We start from the raw sequence: 22,323 nt of genomic DNA, 5'->3' as shown, positions 1-22,323 counted from the left end.
GGCTCGGCAATGATGGCTTTATTTTTTATTTTTTTACATGAGCTCTCCTGGATATGATGTCTCTATAATGGAAAATCAACGACACCAAATACAATCAAATGCTAATGTGTGATTGATTGAGCTTGCTTGGCAGAGCGGCGTCAGTGGAGTATAGCCCTAAAACTGATCAAACCCCACCCCAGCTGGCTCTTCGAGCAGGCTCAAGCAACAGAGTATTTTCTTGAATACAACAACAGTATTTTTTCAAATCCTTTTCACCGGGTCTCTCCTTATAACCGCTCTCTCTTTTTCACCAGGTCTCTCTCCTCATCAGCAGGTCTCTCCTTATCACCGGTCCAATTCTCAGCAGCATCACACAGCGGGGAAAGGACCTCTAAAGGGTTAAACCCACCACAACACCATACTTCCTGAGAGAACTAAAAGAAAGAACAGTGATGGACGAGTAAGACTGCAGCGCACGCACACACGTCTGGATATTAGACACAAATTCTTCAGAGACAGTGCCCTCTGCTTCTGTCAGGGGCTTCTGTTCAGCACAGGAGGGGGAAAGGAGACAGACACACAGACAGACAGACAGACACACACACACACACACACACACACACACACACACACTCAGACGACAGACAAGACAGACAGGCAGACAGACAGACAGACAAACACACAGACAAGACAGACAGTCAGAGGGATAGTCAGACGGATAGACACACACTCATTCTCTGCCTGGCTCAGATCCATATCCTTTCAACACTCTGGTCTGGATGCTGGCGCTCTCTTCAGACCAAAGGGAAGTCCTGACCTGTGCCTTTTCATAGTCCCCTTATGTCAGCTGCTCCTGTCTGTGACAGGCACATACAGACAGTCGCATCCCACGGGGGAGCGGCTTGATGGAAGGATGGCAGACTGATATGGAAGTGAATAAAAGGCGCCATTGAAACAGAGGTGTTCCACTGACAGGACAGCCATTTTTGTTCAACTGACAGAGAAGAGAGAAGAATTAGGAGTAAGGAAGAAACTGACAGGAGACCAATGTTTGTCTCTCTACATGTACAAGCTGCTATAAGATGATGAACATTCAGCGATGCAACGTTCCGCTAGTCAATAGATTTGTAAAGACACTGACACTTTTGTGATCAAAGATACATTTAAAAAGATTCATAATTTGAGTTGAAAAGGCCATAAATGCTTCTAAACGACAGTGCTGAGAGGAGTCCCTGTCATCTATTAAATGTATGACAGGTACACTAGAGCAAGTAAGGCAAGAAGACCACACTGGCTATGAGGACACACCAAGCACACAGGAGTTCACACTGCACACACGGATGGAGCACTGTTTCAAGTTCGAGTACATTTAATTTAGCACCGTGTTATATAATTTACAGGTAGAATACTGCTGACTGGCACATCTTAAGACTTCACTCAAAGGTTTCCCCGCAAAGTGTATAGCTCATTACACGGATAGGGGCTGCGATCCTCACGCGGCTCTTTTAAGCGTTTCAACACAGTTAACAAACACTGATCTCGCATTGGCTACGACACGGACAACGGCAAGTCTACTCTGCTGTGATGCTCTCTAAAAGCGGGGAAACGTGACAAAAGAACAGAAGTTCTGTTCATGTTTCTGTTCGGTTTCGTCTTCAGTCCAGGTGGCTATTAGTCCCGTCAATCAGGACAGTCACTCTCTCTGGCGCCCTCTACAACTCCGGCTGGCTATCGCAAGCCCTCCAACAGGTCGGCCACTAGACTCTCATCTTCTCCCATCCCTCCAGCCCCTCACACAGGCGTGGTCCTGCGGTTCAGCCCGTCCTTCAGGTCGTTAGAGAAACAGTTATGGACCTGGAGGAACTCTGCGGCCGCCTCGTGTTCTGGGCTGTACGCGTTCCCCGTCACGCTGTTCCTCGTCAGGGCGTACATGGACAGCTCGCCCAACGGCCCGCCGGAAGACGGCGCCCTCTTTGGCGAGTTTTCGCGCGACGCCTCCGTGGAGCGAGAGCTGGAGCGTGACGTCCGCCGGCGGTAGCGGAAGCTCGGCATCCGCGAATACGGGGAGGAGGAGGAGAGCGAGCGGATGAACTCACGCCGCGCCCTCCAGCGGAACTCCTTGTTTTTCTCAATGTAGATGTTGATGGCGAGGACGGCCACCGTTTCGGCCACGATGAAGGAGAGGGCGCCAAAGTAGAAAGACCAGCCGTAGGAGTAGGTGTACTTCCTGTCGTCGTCGCGCTTGTCATTGGGGTCGCCCGCGTTGCTGGAGATGTAGACGATGATACCGATGATGTTGCTCAGGCCTGGGAAACGAGAAGACGGAGAGAGAATAAATGAGGCAGAGAGATAACAAGAACCCAGTCGGCAGGATAAAAATGCCGCCGTTTTACGTCTAATGCAAACCATGGATACGTTGAATCTCAACGTTTGTGAACCAAAACTATTATCAACATTTACCAACCACAAGAGCATTTCCAACATTAATTTGAAAACATTACGCAAATAAAACAACTTTGGTTAAGGTTAGGCAACTAAAACAACTTGGTTAAGGTTATGGTTTGGGTTAGGGTTAAATAACAAAAATGTTAAATGTAACTTACAGTTGAAACGTATACTTTGGAAACACCCCAGCGAGCATTTTTATGTTGAAAAGACGTTTAAAAAACATTTAGGGTCAATGTTGAAAAAACGTGCAAGAAAGTTTCAAGAGTGAAAGTTTTTTCACCAGACGTTGATTAAACGTTCACATTTAGACCATATTTCACCAGGATCTTAAATTAAAAATGCAGCACCGCACACGGGATTCAAACCACGTTCTCGAGTGCTCTACGGTCTGAGCTATACATTTACTTATATTATTTTGGGAGCCGGGCACATATATACTCTATCTCGCACACAACTTGTAGACTACATGATTATACAAACCACAGGCTCAACGATCGGGAGGACAAGTTATTTTATGTCATGTGTACGAGATTATATTATGTAACAGACTAAAATTATGTTGTGTGCGTGTGCATCTATTGTCTGTAGGCTGTACGCTTCAGAGGTTAACTTAATTTAACACCAGAAACTCAAGGGGTACACAGAGCCTCGTCAGGGCCGGCGCCAGGATGAAATGACTGAGGGGGCTGTTATACCTGGCGAGGGGGCTGATCTTTTTTTTTTCTTTCTTTCTTTTTTTTTTTTTAATGATATTTTTATATCGTAAAACATGGGTTATATACCCGCTATGCCTATTTCTGGACTTTTTAACCATAATAACCTCTGAAAAGCGCAATAACAACACAAGAAAGACTACTATTCAAAATCAAATAAAACATTTATTTCACAGCAGCAGATTAAGGCATTAATAGAGGTTCAAGGGTTCATAGGTTCAAATTGAATAAATAGCTACATCTCTGACACCTTGTGACAACCAAAGCACAGCAAATAGCGCTTCCCTGCCAATTCTGAAACAACAGAGCTATGTTTACAGGGGGTAGCCTACATCAACTTAAACTGATCAAATTTGATGAAGACTGCAGAAACAGCAGCCTAAACATGTCAGGTACAAACATTGCCTAACTGGCCTTTATAGATTAACTATTCTTTAAAAAAAAAAAAAAAAAAAAAACTTTTTCAAGTGAGGGGGCCGAAAATTGAACTGAGGGGGCTAAGCCCCCTTAGGCCCCCTCGTGGCGCCGGGCCTGAGCCTTGTATAGAGGCTGTTACAATAACATAGCGTGCCCAGAGCACCTCGTTCCGCACTTGATGCAGACCGGTGCAGACTTGCTTTGGTCTAGTCAGTCACAGCTAGTAGCTAGCGACTAAGTACTTGCGCATGCGCGTTGCTGCAGGAACTCAAGTCATTATTTTATAGTATTGCGCTAAACTATTAACCATAGTTGTGTCCTGGAAGCTTTTTGCTGGCACCACATAGCCTATATAGTCCCATATTTATGATATTTCATGTGACATAAAATGCGTTGAAATGTAGTTTTTGTGTAGACCAGATTTCAACTCTCAATTACACAATAAAATGGACAAATGCCAATTCACACACTATCAATATTGTCTCTATTCCAAGCTACAACAAATGTTTTAACAATATGATTAACCAAATAGTGAACATAGGTTATTTATGCTTTGGCTCTGCAGAGCTGTTAAAACTTCTCCTCATCTTCCTGTCATTTTTATGAATGAATGGGCTTCCCATCTTGCCAGTTCACCCTTTTACACAGATGTTGATTCTGGGCTGTTACTACAGGGCCAATTTTAGCCTGCTACATTAGGGTAGGGGGCAACGTTGGCGGTAGGTTGCCAGAGGTTGTCGGTTTGGGGATGGGGATTAAGTTGCATTATATTCTAATTCATAAAGAACGATTTGAAGCAGGGTGTAGAAGCCATTTCCAGAGTTAAGTGTAATGGGTTCACCAAATTGTTCCAGTAGGAGTCAGCCACCTACTTGTGACAGGTTGACAGATATGGGAAGATGTTTATGTTCGTTATGTTTATGTTTAATATGGGGGACCAACAACTTATTTTAGGCTACATGTATTTACCTTATTGGTATTATAGTGCTGTTATGCATGTTAATTACATTGCTTCACAATGTTGGCATGGCACCATGGGTGAGTCGGGTGTGCAGTTCAGTGATCCCCTCTGAGCTGCTACTAAAACGGAAATAATCTCTCTCTCTGCCTGTTATTGCCACTGCCAACACTTAGCTTGTTACAATATTTTCTTAACTTTTGATTGGGTGGGCAAGACTCATGTCTGGGCCCTGCTCATAGCTAGTTACGGCCTTGTGTTACGACCTCCGTTGGCGTAACAAAATGACGGGAGGTGAGGTGTAATAACAGGCTGTGTAATGTTGATATGAAACGTATTTTTGATTCACAAACGTTGAGATTCAACACTTCCGTGGTTTGCAGAAACATGAAAGGCTGAAAAGGAAGGCGAGCATGGAGTGAAATGGAGAGGATGAAGGAGTGAAGAGAAAGAGCAGCAAGAGAGAGGGGACGTGAGAAGACAAAGGAAGCCAATAAGAGAGTGGGACGAGTCAATAATGGTCAATGATGAGGCCATGAACCCACAGTGTGTAGATGGAAAGAATCTATATGAACATATATGCAACTATATGCAACCTATATGCAACCTATATGCAGCATATATGAGCATATAGGCCATATATATGCCGCATATAGGTTGCATATAGGCCAGATTTAGGTGCATATATGCGCATATAGGAGCATATAGGCCATATATATGCCGCATATAGGTTGCATATAGGCCAGATTTAGGTGCATATATGCGCATATAGGAGCATATAGGCCATATATATGTTGCATATAGGCCAGATTTAGGTGCATATATGCGCATATAGGAGCATATAGGCCATATATATGCCGCATATAGGTTGCATATAGGCCAGATTTAGGTGCATATATGCGCATATAGGCCACATTTATGCCGCATATAGGTTGCATATAGGCCAGATTCAGGTGCATATAAGTGCATATACCGGGCATATAGGTCTCCTATAGCTTCTTTATATCCACATATAGGTACTATATGTGCACATACAGGGCATATATGTCTCCTATATAGCTTCTTTATATACACATAAAGGCCCTATATGTTCATAATACAGGTCATATAGGTCTCACTTCTTTATATCCACATATAGGCCATATATGTACACAATACAAGGTATATGCCTCCTATATAGGTCATTTACAAATCTGTTTGTATACACTGTGTCATAATCCATATATACCCAGCGAGCACAAAACGTTTTTTCAACGTTGATTTTTAGTTTAAATCTGGGTGATATTGGGTTTGAACGTCTAAGACCTAATTTCACCCTCTTTTCAACCGGCTAAAATGCGGTTACAACGTAAACGTGTAAAAAAACACAATTTGGTTCATCATATTGTTAAAACATTTGTTGTAGTTTGGAATAGAGACAATATTGATAGTGTGTGAATTGGCATTTTATTGTCTTTTATTGTGTAACTGAGAGTTGAAATCTGATCTACACGAAAACTACATTTCAACGCATTTTATGTCACATGAAATATCATAAATATGGGACTATAGGCTATGTGGTGCCAGCAAAAAGCTTCCAGGACACAACTATGGTTAATAGTTTAGCGCAATACTATAAAATAATGAATTCAGTTCCTGCAGCAACGAGCATGCGCAAGTACTTACTAGCTGTGACTGACTAGACCAAAGCAAGTCTGCACCGGTCTGCACCAAGTGCGGAACGAGGTGCTCTGGGCACACTATGTTATTGTAACAGACTATACGAGGCTCTGTGTAGGCCTACCTCCTGAGTCTCTGGTGTTAAATGAAGTTAACCTCTGAAGCCGTACAGCCTACAGACTATAGATGCACACACACACACAACATCATTTTAGTCTGTTACGATCGTACGCATCACATAAAATAACTTCCCGATCGCTGACAATTGTGGTCTACGTTGTGTGCGAGAGAGTATATAATGTGCCCGGCTCTCTGGTTAGTATAAGAAGATGTATAGCTCAGCACTAGAGCGCACGGCTTGAACCTTGGAGAACGGGGTTCGAATCCCGTGGGCGCTGCTATTTTTTTTTTTTTTAAATCCTACATATAGGTACATATATGTACATATAGGTTTCCCATATATGGTGCATACATAAAATTGGCCGATTTCCTATATTATATGTACATATAGGTACATATATGTACCTATACATATAGGTACATATATGTACATATAATATAGGAAAACTGCCAATTTTATGTATGCACCATATATGGGAAAACTATATGTGGCCCTATATTAAAACATATAGGGTACATATAGATTCTTTCCATGTGGGGAGGTTCATCAGCCTGGTGAATACAGGTCTCCCTCTGCTATTGAGTCCCTTAATGATGTGTGTCGGCGCTGTAACAGTGTGCAGACCCTCGTTCCTCTGGGAGCTTTGTGATGAACACAGATCCTGACCCTCTCTGCATGGGGAGTGAAGTCCATCTTTACGATTGCTTTCTAGGACAAATTGCAAGTCAATCCCCATAGACCCTGTGTTAAGATGCCCGACTTTACAGCAGAAATAAACATGTTTACAGCCGGGATTTAAAAAACGGTTTCGGTCTCTATAGCTAAATTCACCTTTGATGACAACTGTAGGTGGGCTGAATTTTTATGTAACTCATCCGTTTATCCCTATGGCTGCAAAACAAAGTCAAATTATATAGAAGTCAATGGGGAAATCACCTTAATTCTCACTTGATTTATTACCTCAGTAAACACTTTCCTGATGAGTTTATGGCCTCAATCGCTAGTTTAAAGTTTTCTTCGATACAGCATGATGTTCATTTTGTGAATTATGGTCCAATTTAGAGTAAAATAGACAATAAAGCAGGCTATGCTTTGGGGCGTGATTGACATGTCGCCTGTCCAGTGATTGCGTAGGTTGTTGATCACGGACCAATAGCAGAGCAGCGGCTCTGGTCCAAATATGGTCACATCTGGCAAAAACAAAAACAAACAATACCCCCAATCCGGCTTCCACCCTCAGTCGTGCCTGTGTGGACGCCCGACCAAGCCGGAGGTAACATGTGAATACGAACCTGCGACCCTCGTGTTGGTAGGCATCTACTGCTACACTAGTGTCTGTGTGCCTCTCTGACTGTGTGCGTCTCTGACTGTGTGCGTCTCTGACTGTGTGCATCTCTGATTGTGTGTGTGTGCGTCTCTGACTGTGTGCATCTCTGACTGTGTGTGTGTGCGTCTCTGTCTGTGTGCATCTCTGACTGTGTGTGTGCGTCTCTGTCTGTGTGCATCTCTGATTGTGTGCGTCTCACTCTTCCCAGCTCACCTGCGGCCACGAAGAGGATGCCTGCGCTGAGGAGGATGTTGTTCTTCTTGCTGTAGATGCGTCCCACCGCCACACACAGGCCGCCCAGCATCAGCAAGATGGTGCTGAGGAGGGGGAACACACTGGAGGCGCGCACTACACCTACAGAGACGGAGGAAGGGGGGGGCGGTGCTGACAGTTAGCCGCACGCAGGGGCAAAAGCACAAAACAATCTCCATCTTACAGGAACATTTTGCCAATTTTCAACCATATCTCTATCTACCCAAAAATCAGGATATATTGTGTGAAAAACAACAATATTTTTTTCATGTTCTCTGTGTCTCTGAGGCGCAGCTTCGAGATCTGTAGCCTAGTTTCCGTGAACCAGTGACGTTATTGGCTCTCGGAAGAGCAACAGATCTTGAAGCTGCCCTAGCTCGAATGGTTGTTATTGGAACTACATTTTTGTATGCCCACATCCACAGACAGACGAATGCAGAGCAATATGAGCCGGCGAGCTGGAGTTTGTGCCAGCAGGTGAACCGGGAGCTCTTGGTGCAGGCAACACACAGGGAAGGTAAACATTGTTCATTTGCATATATTACTGAGCAACATTGTAATGAAACAAAGCTGGTTGAAGATGAGCAAAGACTTCCTTTAACAAGTCATTTAGTGTTTTTTAGAATTTCTCAATGCAAGTGAAGAAATATGCTAATGGTGCTATAGATAATATCACTTGTTGCAATGGAAATCTGCTTTTTTGTAGAATTCTTTAGAATCAAGATATAATTTTCTTGAAGGCTGTGCAGAGAACTGCCTTATTCTGATTTGTTTCAATTGACACTAATTTCTAGAAAATTCCTGAGTTGGTGGAGTTGGCAGAAATTTTCTCTTCTTTTAAGGAGAAATAAGATTTGAAAGACACTTATTAAGATGGACGCTGTGCAGCGATGGCAGAACAACATACTCTTTATGAGGCATAACACTTGATTTTGTCAGAAAACCAATAGACACGGGCTAGTCTTGGTGTCACAGTCTGATAATGCTATTCTATCTATCTATCTATCTATCTATCTATCTATCTATCTATCTATCTATCTATCTATCTATCTATCTATCTATCTATCTATCTATCTAATCTATATATCTATCAATCATCTATCTACCTGACTAAACTAATCAAACCTCACTCTGGGTGTGTGTGAGAGTGGCCCTGTAGGATACATCTATCTATCTATCTATCTATCTATCTAGATATCTATCCATCTATCTATCTATCTATCTATCTATCTATCTATCTATCTATCTATCTATCTATCTATCTATCTATCTATCTATCTATCTATCTATCTATCTATCTATCTATCTAATCTATCTAATCTATCTATCTATATATCTATCAATCATCTATCTATCTGACTAAACTAATCAAACCTCACTCTGGGTGCGTGTGAGAGTGTCTCTGTAGGAGACATTTGTCAAAAGACAATAATGAGTCAGTGGCCTGCCTGCAGAGCGAGAGAGCTGACGAGGACAGACACAAACACAGAAGAAGAGCGGAGAGAGCACTTACGCAGGAGGTATTCAGAGCTGTCTGTGTCGTAGTCATTGTCGTCGGGGAAATGGTTTATCCTGTAGCAGCTGCCTTGGTTGATGCCTGCAGGACAAAGACAGATTTGATGGTCAAGCCTCCATATCTATGATAAATAACAGTCCACTAAGCCTACTGTCAGCTCATTACCCACTATGACTATGTAGTCAAAAGATTGGACACACTATTTTCGCCTTTTAGAATAATAGTAAAGACATCAGAACTAAAAGAAATAATGGAATTGCAGTGACCAAAAAGAGTGTTAAACAAATGAAAGCTATCTTGTATTTTAGATGATTTAAAGTATGGAAAGGCAAAGGCTGGAAAGAAACTCACACACTGGCATGTTCTTCACTATTTATATTTGTCTAAGAAACACATTTCAAACATTGAAGCTCAGCCCTTTAGAAACATAGGATTGTTTCACCCACAAGCAGGATCCAATCCTATCCGTTTCCTGTAGCCTATACGATCCTCTTTTGAGGGAAGTTGATGTATTGGCTGTGCAGGGTTTGACTTGTGATGTGTTTATCTACTTCCCCAGTGACCTGTATGTTAACCCATGTTCGCTGCGGTAAAACACTGCTGCGCTCCTGTCTCAGATAAAGGAGAGTGGAGTGGGAGGTCAGTTGTTTTTCACGTCTATACGGTGTTGCAGCCTGAGAAAGAAGAGACGACCCTTATAGAGTCATGTGAACTTGACATCTTCTATTCAGTGTCATTCACAGTGTGGAAATACATTACATCAGACGAGCTCATGTTTTATTCATAATGTTTAATGCAAGAATCTCCACATGGAGATGAGACCGTGTGGAGTGTCACGGCCCCGCTGAGGAGGAAGCTGTTGCTGCTCTTTTGGCGAATACATAATGTAGAAATCATTCTTCCTCTTTCAGTGTTATAATAAGTAGACACTCCAACTTAGCTTATCGACCCATTACATTGGACTCATTATGCGTTAATTGCATAACAAAAGCAACAATCTTTTTAATATCAACTCGTGGTTTTGACTGCCAAGCAGAAATGAGACTTTGACCCTTTTTTGGCGGCGGTCCCGTGTGTATATGTGGAGCCCAGCAAAATGAAGCTCACAGCCGAGCGCGCTCGCACACACACACACACACACACACACACACACACACACACACACACACACACACACACACACACACACACACACACACATCACACACACACATATCACACACACACATACACACACACACACACACACACACACACACACACACACACACATATCACACACACACACACACACACACACACACACACACACACACACACACACACATCACACACACACACACACACACACACACACACACACACATCACACACACATATCACACACACATATCACAGACACACACACACACACACACACACACACACACACACACACAAACATACATCACACACACATATCACACACATATTACACACACACACACACACACACACACACACACACACACACACACACACACACACATATCACACACACACATATCACACACACATATCACACACACACATCACACACACACATCACACACACACATATCACACACACACGTCACACACACACATCACACACACACATCACACACACACATCACACACACACACATATCACAGGAAGAAACCAACGAGACCAGCGCTCGTTTGCGTTTTTCGGCGTGATTAAGAACGCATTACCCAGAGGGATTTGGTGGGTTGTGGCGCGTGTCCAAATCCAGCTCAGGTGAATGGATTTGCAGCGCTAGGAGGAACACCAAGCCTCTTTGAACAACAAAAGACCATGATGGCTGCTGCCTGGCAGCTTTTAGAGATAAGAGAGAAATAGACTGAGAGACAGAGACAGAGACAGAGAGAGTGACAGAGACAGAGAGAGAGAGAGAGAGAGAGAGACAGAGACAGAGAGACAGAGAGAGACAGAGAGACAGAGGCAGAGACAGAGACAGAGAGAGATGTATTTAAGCATTTAAAGCCAACAGAAGTCTGCAGGCGTAATTGTGCAGGAGTGTAAACAACACCTTGTGTAGGGGGGTGTTAATGGATAGACACACACAGCAGTGTAAAATGCTGCAGGCTCTCAGGCTAACACTCATTCACCATTAGAGCAGCGAGCGGCCTCTCTCTCTCCGGCTACAGCAGCCAGAGGTGGGCTGTGCTCATCACGCTGAAGAGCCTGCGTGTTTGTGAGCTTCAGCGTGGGGGAAATAACATTCATATATTCAGTGGACTGAGCCTGGAGTGAGCTCCTCTTGACTTTACAGTAAGTCTGTCCCTCATCCCACCTCATCCCCAATGGCTGAAGCCCGGATTAGAGTTGCCCTCGCCTGGCGTAAACTATCACTTCATATCTGTGACAGACACCTGTCAGCGCCATTTTCCCAAGGTGCCCCCAGCGTGAGCACATGGTTCACGGCCTGGGGCACAGCTTCTTTTGTGGCACGCTTTGTTATCCATGAAGTAGGTCTGCCTCTTAATAAGGGACATCAAATGAATGAGCGTCAAATAGGTGGAAATGGAGCACATGTTTCTGTGTCTAGCCGCTGATGGGAAGAAGGGCGCTGCGCTCTATTTCAAGCAGTGACGTGAGACTTTGACGAAATACACAGTGACATGTGGCTCACGTGGCTGGAGAAGTAGCAGCTTAGATAACACAGATACAAACACCTTTACGTCTGTTAATTGCTGTTGTAAATTTCTAATCAAATGCAAAAGCACGACTCAACGTAGCCTTTGTACGCGTGCGTGTGTATGTGTGCGTGTGTGTGCGTGTGTGTGTGTGTGTGTGTGTGTGCGCGTGTGTGTGTGAGAGAGAGAGAGAGAGAGAGAGTGTTTCTATTGAACTGAAATGTTGAAGAGGTCAAATACGTTCACTCTTTTCCTAAAGTGAATAAAAGACAACACCCTCCCCTGTTCTCCAGACTCTCTCTCAGCACAAACCCTCCAGCCTGTCTGACGGCTCCCGTGTGTGTGTGTGTGTGTGTGTGTGTGTGTGTGTGTGTGTGTGTGTGTGTGTGTGTGTGAGTGTGTGTGTGTGTGTGTGTGTGTGTGTGTGTGTGTGTGTGTGTGTGTGTGTGTGTATGTGTGTGTAGGAGGGGGGTGGAAGGAATAGAGGCAATATTGCAACTGATTGGGAATCTGATTATAAGCAGAGGCCTCTGGGCTTGTGATTTATGAGTGACAGTTATCAGCTCAGTGTCTAAGGTTAGTGTGTGTGCACGTGTGCGCATGCATGCAGGCTGTCAGATGGACCCTTCATAAAATGAAATAAAAAGTCTGAATACTGACTAGCCCTGAGGGAAGGTGGGAGGGGGGAGGGAGGGAGGGGGAGGGAGGGGGAGGGGGGGAGGGAGGGAGGGAGGGAGGGAGGGAGGGAGCGGAGATTAAAGAAGGGAAGGAGGTACCAGGAAATGAAACAAAAAAGCAATGAGAGCAAAGGAATGGGGGGGGTGGAGCAGAGAGAGCTGGGGAACTGGGAGGAGATGGTGTGATGATGGGGGGAGATGGCAGGATGATTGTGGGAGACGGAGGAGATGGAGGCCACATATTAAATGTAGGCTGTAGAGAAGAGCCACAGGAAGCAATGAGCAGGAAATGGGGAAGAGAGAGGGAGAGAGAGAGAGAGAGAGAGAGAGAGAGAGAGAGAGAGAGAGAGAGAGAGAGAGAGAGAGAGAGAGAGCGCGCGCGGAGGGAAAAATTAGGGCCGTGCAAACAATATTACAGGAAAAGGACAGACAGTTTGTCACCAAATTTAAAGCAACCCAATCGCCAGGATAAAACATTGGCATTTCACATGTCTGCAAACCACAAAATTTGAAACAAAATGTCTGCTAAATCAGTTTCTAAAACGTGCCATTTGACGTCTCTGCAAACCTGCAATCTCAAGTTCAAAGGTCAAAGTACTTTATTTTCAGATCACACGACAAATAACAAAACCATCTGGTCAGTTTATCATACACATACATCATACAACATACAGTATGTTCAGCAATACATAAATAGTCAGCAAGCAATAAGTACATCAAAACAGTAGATGATGAAAAGCCACGTAGGTAGTGGTAGGTATATGGGTGGGTGGTTGAACATATGTGTTAGTAGGGGCAGGGAACGGAATCTCCTCCCTGAAGGTAACAACATAAATTTGAAACAAAACAACGTTAATTTGAAAACCTTGCTGCCTTTCCGATGTTAAACACAATAATACGCACATAAAACAACTTTAACAACTGTGCTTATGTTGAGGCAAGTAAAAATGATTGATTTCAACCGTATCACCCAGGCCCAGCCCCTGTTCTGTTCTCTCCCCCCCTGTTCCCTTCTCTCCACCTCTCTCCCCCTCTCTCTATTTCTCTCTCTCTCTCTCCCTCCTCCCTCTCTCTCTCTCTCTCTCTCTCTCTCTCTCTCTCTTTCTCTCTCTGTCTCTCTCTCTCTCTTTAATAGGAGAGTGTTCAATCCTGTTTATTGATAGTGCTTAGACCTAACAAGACACATAAGCCCTCTGAGACATGCTTGTGAAATGGGGCTATACAAATCAACTTGACTTGACTTAAACCAACTTGGTTAAGGTTAGGCTTATGGTTTGGTTAACTTAGGCTTAAATAACAAAAGGGTTCAATGTGACTCAGGGTTTAAATGTAGACTTGACTGGGAATTAAGCACAGCCCTCCATCAGCCCTTCATCCACCCCGGCCACATCACCCTTACTGACCACCGCGCTCGTTCAATAGCAGACTCTATGACACTCTATAACACTCCTCTAGAACCGTCATACGCAGTGTATTTTTGTTGAGAAAACGATTATAGAACCATATTCTACGTGTCCGTGGACTGCGGAAAGGTAGAATGCTGACATGTCATTCTGGGGACCAGACTGGTTAAAGACAAACAGATGGTTGTTGGTGACAAAGAAAGGTGTTGGAAGAGGTGCAACATCTTGCTGAATGTTGCTGAAGCCTCAACACAGTTCTGCTTATCAAGACGTCTGGAGGGTGTGGCTGATATTTGACTATGTTGTCACAGATTGGGAATTAATGTTACAGAGTAGACTTTCATGGGGGGGGGGGGGGGGGGGGGGGGGGTAAGTTGACATGGGCGTACATGGGTCTCCCCGGGCCTGATTGAAGTAGCAAAGCACCACATGCCGAGCTGCTCCTCCTCCTCTCCATGGCAACCCCAGGTTGTCTTTGATACGCTCATTTGCATAAACCGTCTCCGAGGATGCCTTTGACAGCTTTGTTGCATTTCGATAACAACGGGCGGGCGTTCCTCAGCCTTCGCTGTCCGCTCACAGATCTCTACAGCCACTGCACATGACTGCTGACACAAATGTACACACATGCACGCACACACGCATGCACGCGCGCACACACACACACACACACACACACACACACACACACACAGCTGTCACAGGATGATGCACGTCGTCATTATTGTGAATTAACTCCGCTCAGCCAATAAGGAGGCAGCCTCAGTGGAATACACCAATAGCGCTGTTCCATCAAAGCCAGCACTTGCCCCTCCACTCCTCCTGGCATCTCCAGGAGTAACAGTCTATCATGACAACGAGCTGCTGCGCTACACCTGCCCCCTCTCCCACCTCTTCCCACTTCAATGGCACTGCAAATAGATGGATGAATAAACCTCTGAGAAGTGACATTAATATTGCATACCACTAGAAGTGCATAGCCTCCGGTGGGCGATGTCCATTCAATAAACCCAGCTAGAAGCCCGCTGGCTCTCCCATAACAGATCTACAGCAAATGGGATTAAGCCAGCTTTGTTCTGCTTTGCCAAGTATTGCCATGCACCATCCTTTCAGGTCTGGGAGGGAGAGTGTGGACACTGATGAGGGAGCATCTCTGTGCTGTGCTTTACAGCAGGTGGTGTAATTAGCTGTTATAGAGCTGTGTGAACAGACAGAGCACTGTTACTGGGGACTTGTTAAGATGAATACACAGAGGAATGGCAGAGCAGAATACAAAAGCATCCGTGTAATTATTCAAACCTCTAGATTTGGACTCCGTGTGAGGATGAGAGAAAAGCAATTTGGCGGCGCATCAGCGATTCAGTGTTGATATAACTGACAGTTGGTTAATTAAATTGTCACCGGGGTGCGATTACTTCAAACACCGCTCTGCTTGGGGTGTAACTGTGCATACAGTAGTATGTATCCATGTCTGTGGAGGAGAATTGAGATGTTTCAACCCGTGTAAACTGTTAGGTGTGTTCTTCTTTGTTCTGTCTTCTCCTCCCCTCATTTTGGCATGTTGGTAACATTTACTGAGATTCAATAACCCTTGTTTCCCTGAGGTAGCAGTGCTTATATTGTTAGTGTTGCAATATTAGAATACGTTCTTTCCACCATTGAGGCAGCCGATGTGCATCCGGCAGGTTCCTGTTTGTCCAGACTTCGTCAGTCTTTGTCAGACACTGTTGGGTGTGCTGCAACGCTAAAGTTGCCAAGACAATGACCAAAAAAGACAATACATGTGTAGCACCCCTTTCACAATATGGGTTTTTTTATGTTCATATCTGTATTTTACATATTGCACAATTCATATCGCATATCTGTTCTGTGAATGGGACCACTGCCTAAGAATAATTTGCATAATAATCTATCTACTGTAATAAAGGCGATTGTCTAATAAAGACGACTGTCTGTATGTATGTCCATATCTCGAGAACCGTTCGTCGGAACAACTTCAAACTCGGGGAGTGCACTTAGGGGGACTGTGGTGCCGAATTTCAGACATGCCCATAGTCATGACTCATAGCGCCACCTACCGGCAACACAAAAAGCGGTTTATCTCGAGAACCGTTTTTGTCCGATCGACTTCAAACTTGGTGGGTGCACTGCTGGGAACCTGACAGAGTGTGGGGCCGAATTTCGTGCATAGTCATAGCACCACCTACTAGCAACACAAAAAGTGGTTTATCTTGAGAACCATAGAGAACTATTCATCTGATCAACTTCAAACTTGGCACGTGCGCTACTGGGGACCTGAGAAAGTGCACTGTCGAATTTCATGCAATTCATCATCAATTTATTTATTTAAACAGGCAAGTTAATTAAGAACAAATTCTTATTTTCAATAACGGCCTGGGTTTCCACCAATTGGGGGGGATCACTCAAGTAGGGGGGAGTGGGAGAGTATGATGTGTGAAGGGGGGGAAGGGGAGGGAGGGGAATGGGCACTGCACTTGTAATATTTAATGTAGAGATAACATTTTTTTTTTTTTTTTTGTTTTTTTACAGACACAATTCTACTGTGTCTGGGAAATGAATCAGATAATAATCCAGACACTCATTGCCTCTTTGAGTTTGTCCCAAACTTTCCCACAAACTTGAACCATGCAGCAGAGAAGGAATCTTTTCACATGCGCTCAACAGGATAATGGCTACCGGCCAGGTCTGCATTGTGTTTGTTGTCTTGGTGATGCCCTCTAAGGTAGACTGACGCCCCAGAGCCAGGCTGGACAAACAGGAACATTTGATGGAAAGAATGTGATATTCTAGTATCGTAACAGTAGAAGCACTGCTACTTCAGGAAACGTAGAAGTTAAGGGCCCTTGAATAGATCAGTAAAAGTTACCTACATTTAAATGCCAAGAGTGAGAGGAGAGGAGATTAGACCAGACAAGAAAAGGAGGGCATGGACACAAAGGGAGGTGTGGGTACGTGTGATGTGATTAAAGGAGGGAAATGTCAGAAGTTCATTAAAAGGAGAGGAAGCGATGCGCATGAGGAGGCAGATGAAACAATGCTGAGAGTGGAGGAGTGAAAACCTGCTGCAGGTTTGAGCGAAGAGACGGAGATGAGAAGAGAGAGCGCACATCAAGCAGCGGAGAGAGGGATGATAGTGACTGAAGAGGAAGTTAGGGCCTGCTGGATAATTAGTGTCCCTGCATGGCTTTCCAGTGGTCACATTTTAATTACAGACCTGTGGAACAACCTGGGGATACCAACATGCACCCCCCCCCCACACCCACCAATACACCCACCCACCCACACCCACCCAACTTGCCACTTTTTCCCTCTTTGCACCTTTTCACCCTCTATATTTTTATTTAATGGATAGCCCCTTGAGATGGACCATCTCGTTTTCAAGGGGGTCCATGAAAACGTATTATTATTAATTCAATTATATTTTGCCCATTTTCAGAGTTGTTTTTATTTACTCAAGTCACCCATGAGCAACAGCCTCTCTAAAGCCTCGCCGATTCGCATGCAAATGAGGTCCGCTCGAAGCAGTTATGGTGGCTAACCTGGCCTCATCATTTCTATCTGCAAAAACAAACACTGAGAAAGAAAACACTGAGGCAGCTATTGAGAAACGTGAACTATTCTCTAATTGAATCGGCAACGCTGACCTAACTGTAAGGGAGCTCATTCAGCTCCATAAATGTCATGTGGGCCTGCTGAAGAGGAGGCAGCACTTGTTGAGCAGAGGGACTAGAGACAGACATTCATTAAACTAGGCAGGGGGTTGAGAGGGGAGCTGTCCAGTGCTGAATCTGTCATTCTGGACTCCTGAATGGCTGCTGTTTCCACAGAGATATGAGTGTGTTGTCATGGAGAGAAACATACAGAGATGTACACGTGTTACAGGAGTATTTTTTCACAGAGAGAAGAAGTACAGATATGTGTGTAGTGCTGGGCAATATACTGTATATCTTGATAGAGACTAGATACACATACACACACTAAACTTCAAACTTTGCTTGTGTGCAAATATTCACAGATGAGCACACTCATCCCCAAAATATCGTCACATTATCGAGGTAGTTGGTCTAAAATACCGTGATATTTGATGTTGTCAATATCGCCCCTCGATGTGTGTTACAGGAGTGTGTTGTCGCCGAGAGAAAGATTGTGTTGCTGCTTCAATCTATTTGGCCAAACATGGCGATGTTTTCCCCGGCAGCGCTGATACACACAGAGCTGTCCCCGTCAATAACCTAGTGTACGCTTTCATTATGGCCCGGGTGGAGGGGCGGGGGGTTGTCTCTTCCGTCCTGGTCTTCTCCTCTATACTTATGAGTCTCCATGACAACAGAGCCACTGTCCAGCGGCCTGTAGTTTTTAACAGGGGCGAATTATGTGACAATATGACCACGTGAGAGACTGCTGTGACTAGCCTTTGTTTGGGTAAAGTATGCCCTCCAAACAAAGTCTTCATCAACATCAGTTCAGTCTCATCCGCTGTCATTTATCTGGCTTCATTATTCGCTTCAAAGCAGCGATGGGGAGACATGCTTGGCATAACATTTGGCTTTGCTATTAGTCATTCCTCGCTGTTCCTTGGGGTCTCAAAGCGTCGACTGTGAGTCTGGCCACATTGCAGAGAGGCGCCTAACCGAGCATGACTCTCAATAAATTGCAGGTGTCGTAACCCAGCGGGGTGTTCAACACGGATGTCTTGTGTGCCCATCTTCAGCAGAGGCCAAGCCCAGCAAAGCATGACTCGCTAATGCTGTCTGACAGGCTGGAGCCCTGGCTGTAGGCTATATGAGCCCTGGGTTTGACGGGCTCATTGCAAGTCACAGCTTTTTCTTTTTTCTTTTTTTAAAGGCTTTGAAAATGTGAATGAAAAAGATCTCATGGGGAAACTGTGCACAGAAGCCACTGATTCACCACTGAGTATAGGATTTACGCAGAACGTGAGAGTGCAGTGTCCAGGCAACGGCGGTTTTCAGACAGCAAAGCAAACAGAGCTTCAGCTGCCTCTCTGCTTTGGTCAAAAGAAAAATGAAAGAGAAACCTACGTACATGTCCTCCATGGTGCATGTTGTTTCTACACACCTACCAACATGAAGGGCCCTTAAGCTATAGTAGGGTCAACAAAGGTCAAAAACAAAAGAAAGAAGATAGGTTACATCCAAAATAAATAAACGATTGAAAGAAATGTGTAATTTACTTAAGATGTGACACTTATAAAAAGTTTCTGAGCTCATCCCAACCCACAAAACAAACAATTGGATTAATATGTTGATCCCCCCCCCCACACACACACACACACTCTGTTTTGTCTATTCCCCCAGAAATGCTAAGTGTCACGTTTCCTGTGTGTGTGGTTGAGGATCCGCTCTGCTACCTGCCACAGGAACACAGTGCGCTGTTCTGTTCAGGATGAACGCCTCCCCCGGCCACCACAGCTCTCTGCACCTCTGAAGTGCCTACTCATGTTCTCCTTCATTTCACCTATAGACCTAAACAAGACTAAATAATGTTTCAAGATATGTTCCAATAAATAAATAAATATCTACAAAAATGTATGTGCAGATGACATCCATTCAAAATATAACCTATATTTGATTGGCCAAAACATATTGGGATTCTATTGCACACATATATATGTGTGGGCAACAGCACTAAAGAAGAAAACATCATAATAATAATAATAATAATAATAATAATAATAATAATAATAATAATAAAGGTAATAATAATAATAATTATAATAATTATAATAATAATAATAAATCAATATAATAATAATAATAATAATAAGCACTTTAAATTGTAGCATATATGAAATGTCTGAGCGGGCTAGGCCAAGCTGCGGGTGAGGTCACGCAGCGGCCGAGCTGCGTCTGACATGAGACCTCGAGGGCAAAACAATGAGGCACGGTAGAAATAAGCGCTGCCGGCTCTGTGGATGAGTAGTTCCTTCACTCTTAATATATAATATATAGCCTACACACTCTTGTACCTTTGCCTTTTTGCATTTTCTTTTTCTTTTTCTATTGCTCTGAATGAAATGATCACTGATGCTGATCTGATCACCTTGAAGGGCTGCGCGATCTCCATTTGTATAGGGTGGAGACTCTGGAGACGATGCGCCATGGGTGCACTTTTTTGGGGGGTTGTGACCAAACATGTCAACTCATGCCACATCATCACTTGATGATTGTGGGGCATGATATGACATCATCAGTGGTTATGACATCATCCTTAACGTCGCTCAGTGTTTTCCAGTTGACCCTTGCCCTGCTGCCTGCTGACCTCGGATTGGCTGTTTAGAGCGTAGCCCTCCTGGTCATACCAGGCCCTCAGTCGAAAGGCCTCAGGTATGTCTTGGTTGACCATGACTGTTGAGCTGAGCAAAGCAGAGATCTGCCGCCAAAATCAGACAGACAAAACTCAGCAGCGAACTTACTTGAGTGACATCACTGATGACATCATCACTGAAGACATCATCACTGATGACATCACAATTCCTTGAGTGACATCACTGATGACATCATCACTGATGAGATCACAATTGCACGAGTGACATCACTGATGACATCAGGTAAGGGATGCTGATGATATCACAATGGCTCTGTGAGTGTGAAGGCCTAAAAACTCAAAATATCGCTGTGGCTAGTGCCTTGGCTTGGGTGGATTTCCCCCCATATATTTCAGCCTGTTCTTTCTCTTTCAGTGACAGTTTCTTTGAGGACAGAAGTTTGTGATTTGTAGGCTACAAATCTATCCACAGCCACATCGATTCCCTCGTTGAGCTGAGGCAAGAAGTCAAGGGGTGGCCGCGAGACAAATTGGTCAATGAATGAATTGTCTGTCTGCTTCTGACGTCACTGCCAGCGCACATCATGTGTGGCTGATAACCATTAACAACAAATGGTCACCAAAAAACACAACAATAAAGATCAACAGGTGAAATGGGATGTTCTCTGACAGATAATAATATCTTGGACATGACGTGAACTCGGAGTCATCTATTTTTAAATCACGGGTCATGTTTCCATAGCAATTTCAGGGATGTTGCCAAGCAACAGCATCACATACAATGAAGATATGAAATGACATTTCCTTGCAGCAGCCGGCTCACAAGTAAAGTGAATGGGTTCAAACGCATGAGTTGACATCGCATTATTTTGCAGTCTAGTCTAGTCATGTAGGCTAGGCTTGAAACAGTGATGTAAAAGTTGGCAGCCGCAGGAGTTGAGCGTTTGGGCTACATTATTCATTTTGTTTCGGCAGTGTCTCATTAAGTAAGTTGTAGCTCTAGCTGGTGTGAAAATGCATAGTTAAGTGTGCTTCCATGCTTTCTCAAGCTTTTTATGACCTTTGAAAGTTTTATCCCCGTTAGAAACACTTCTAGCTCTTGATGGAGACGTGGCGACGTGCGCAAAGACGCATAGATAGACTATTCAACTCACTGAGAAACAAAAGACTCCTCGTTGATAGAGCGGGCACACTCTGAATGTGTGTTCAGAACTTCAGAGCATTAACTCTACAAAAAGAACATGCAAACATACAGCCCGAATATCTTTCTGTTACGCTGTTTCATCGGGTCCCACCCTAGAGCCCCAAACTGAGACGAGTTGGAGCAGCCTACCTTCAATACAGCAGACTCTCCACAGCCCGGAGTGGGTGAGATCGCCCCTCTTGGTTCTGGGCTGCGACTGGCCATCGTCTGTGGTGGCATTGGTGACATTGCAGATGTTCGCCCGCGAATAGAGCCAGTAGTCCGTGCCGATGGCGATGGTCATCAGGCTGAAGGCGGTGAAAGCCCCCACGGTGGCCAGCAGCGTTTGAACCCCGCGCTCACACCAAGCCATGGCGCTTCATACTAGTCCACACACCGGTCCAACACGCGCGCACCGGAGCGCGTCAAGGCGCAGAGGTTCTGGCCATACTGATGGAGATGGAAGTGCGTTCTCACTGCTCCTCTGCTCTCCTCTGCTCTCCTGACTCCTGAAGCTCAAGTATTCAGAGGAAATATCGGCTCACCTGATGATCACAAACAACTGGTTGCTGTGAACACGAGAGGACACCTACTGTGCCCACCCCACTGAGTGCGCACCGGTCTGAAGCGCACAGGAGAGCATGGCAGGGACATCACAACACATAACCACCACTTCACTGTA

The 22,323-nt window shown here is 44.5% G+C and overlaps 1 protein-coding gene across 1 annotated transcript; it reads right to left on the bottom strand.

Annotated features, from left to right (window-relative positions):
- Nucleotides 1-1,773: 1,773 nt before the first annotated feature.
- Nucleotides 1,774-22,014, bottom strand: cacng4b (calcium channel, voltage-dependent, gamma subunit 4b; the record flags this gene model as incomplete). The annotated part of the gene is made up of 4 exons (XM_083649588.1): nucleotides 1,774-2,288; nucleotides 7,839-7,979; nucleotides 9,391-9,474; nucleotides 21,792-22,014. 4 exons carry the CDS (start codon nucleotides 22,012-22,014, stop codon nucleotides 1,774-1,776), a joined length of 963 nt encoding a protein of 320 aa, XP_083505714.1.
- Between the last annotated feature and the right edge of the window lie 309 nt (nucleotides 22,015-22,323).

This window comes from Poromitra crassiceps, assembly GCF_964638095.1.
Source record: "Poromitra crassiceps genome assembly, chromosome: 13".
Lineage (NCBI taxonomy): Eukaryota > Metazoa > Chordata > Actinopteri > Beryciformes > Melamphaidae > Poromitra > Poromitra crassiceps.
Note: the sequence above shows the minus strand (reverse complement) of the source record. Positions and strands in the feature narration are given on the sequence as shown.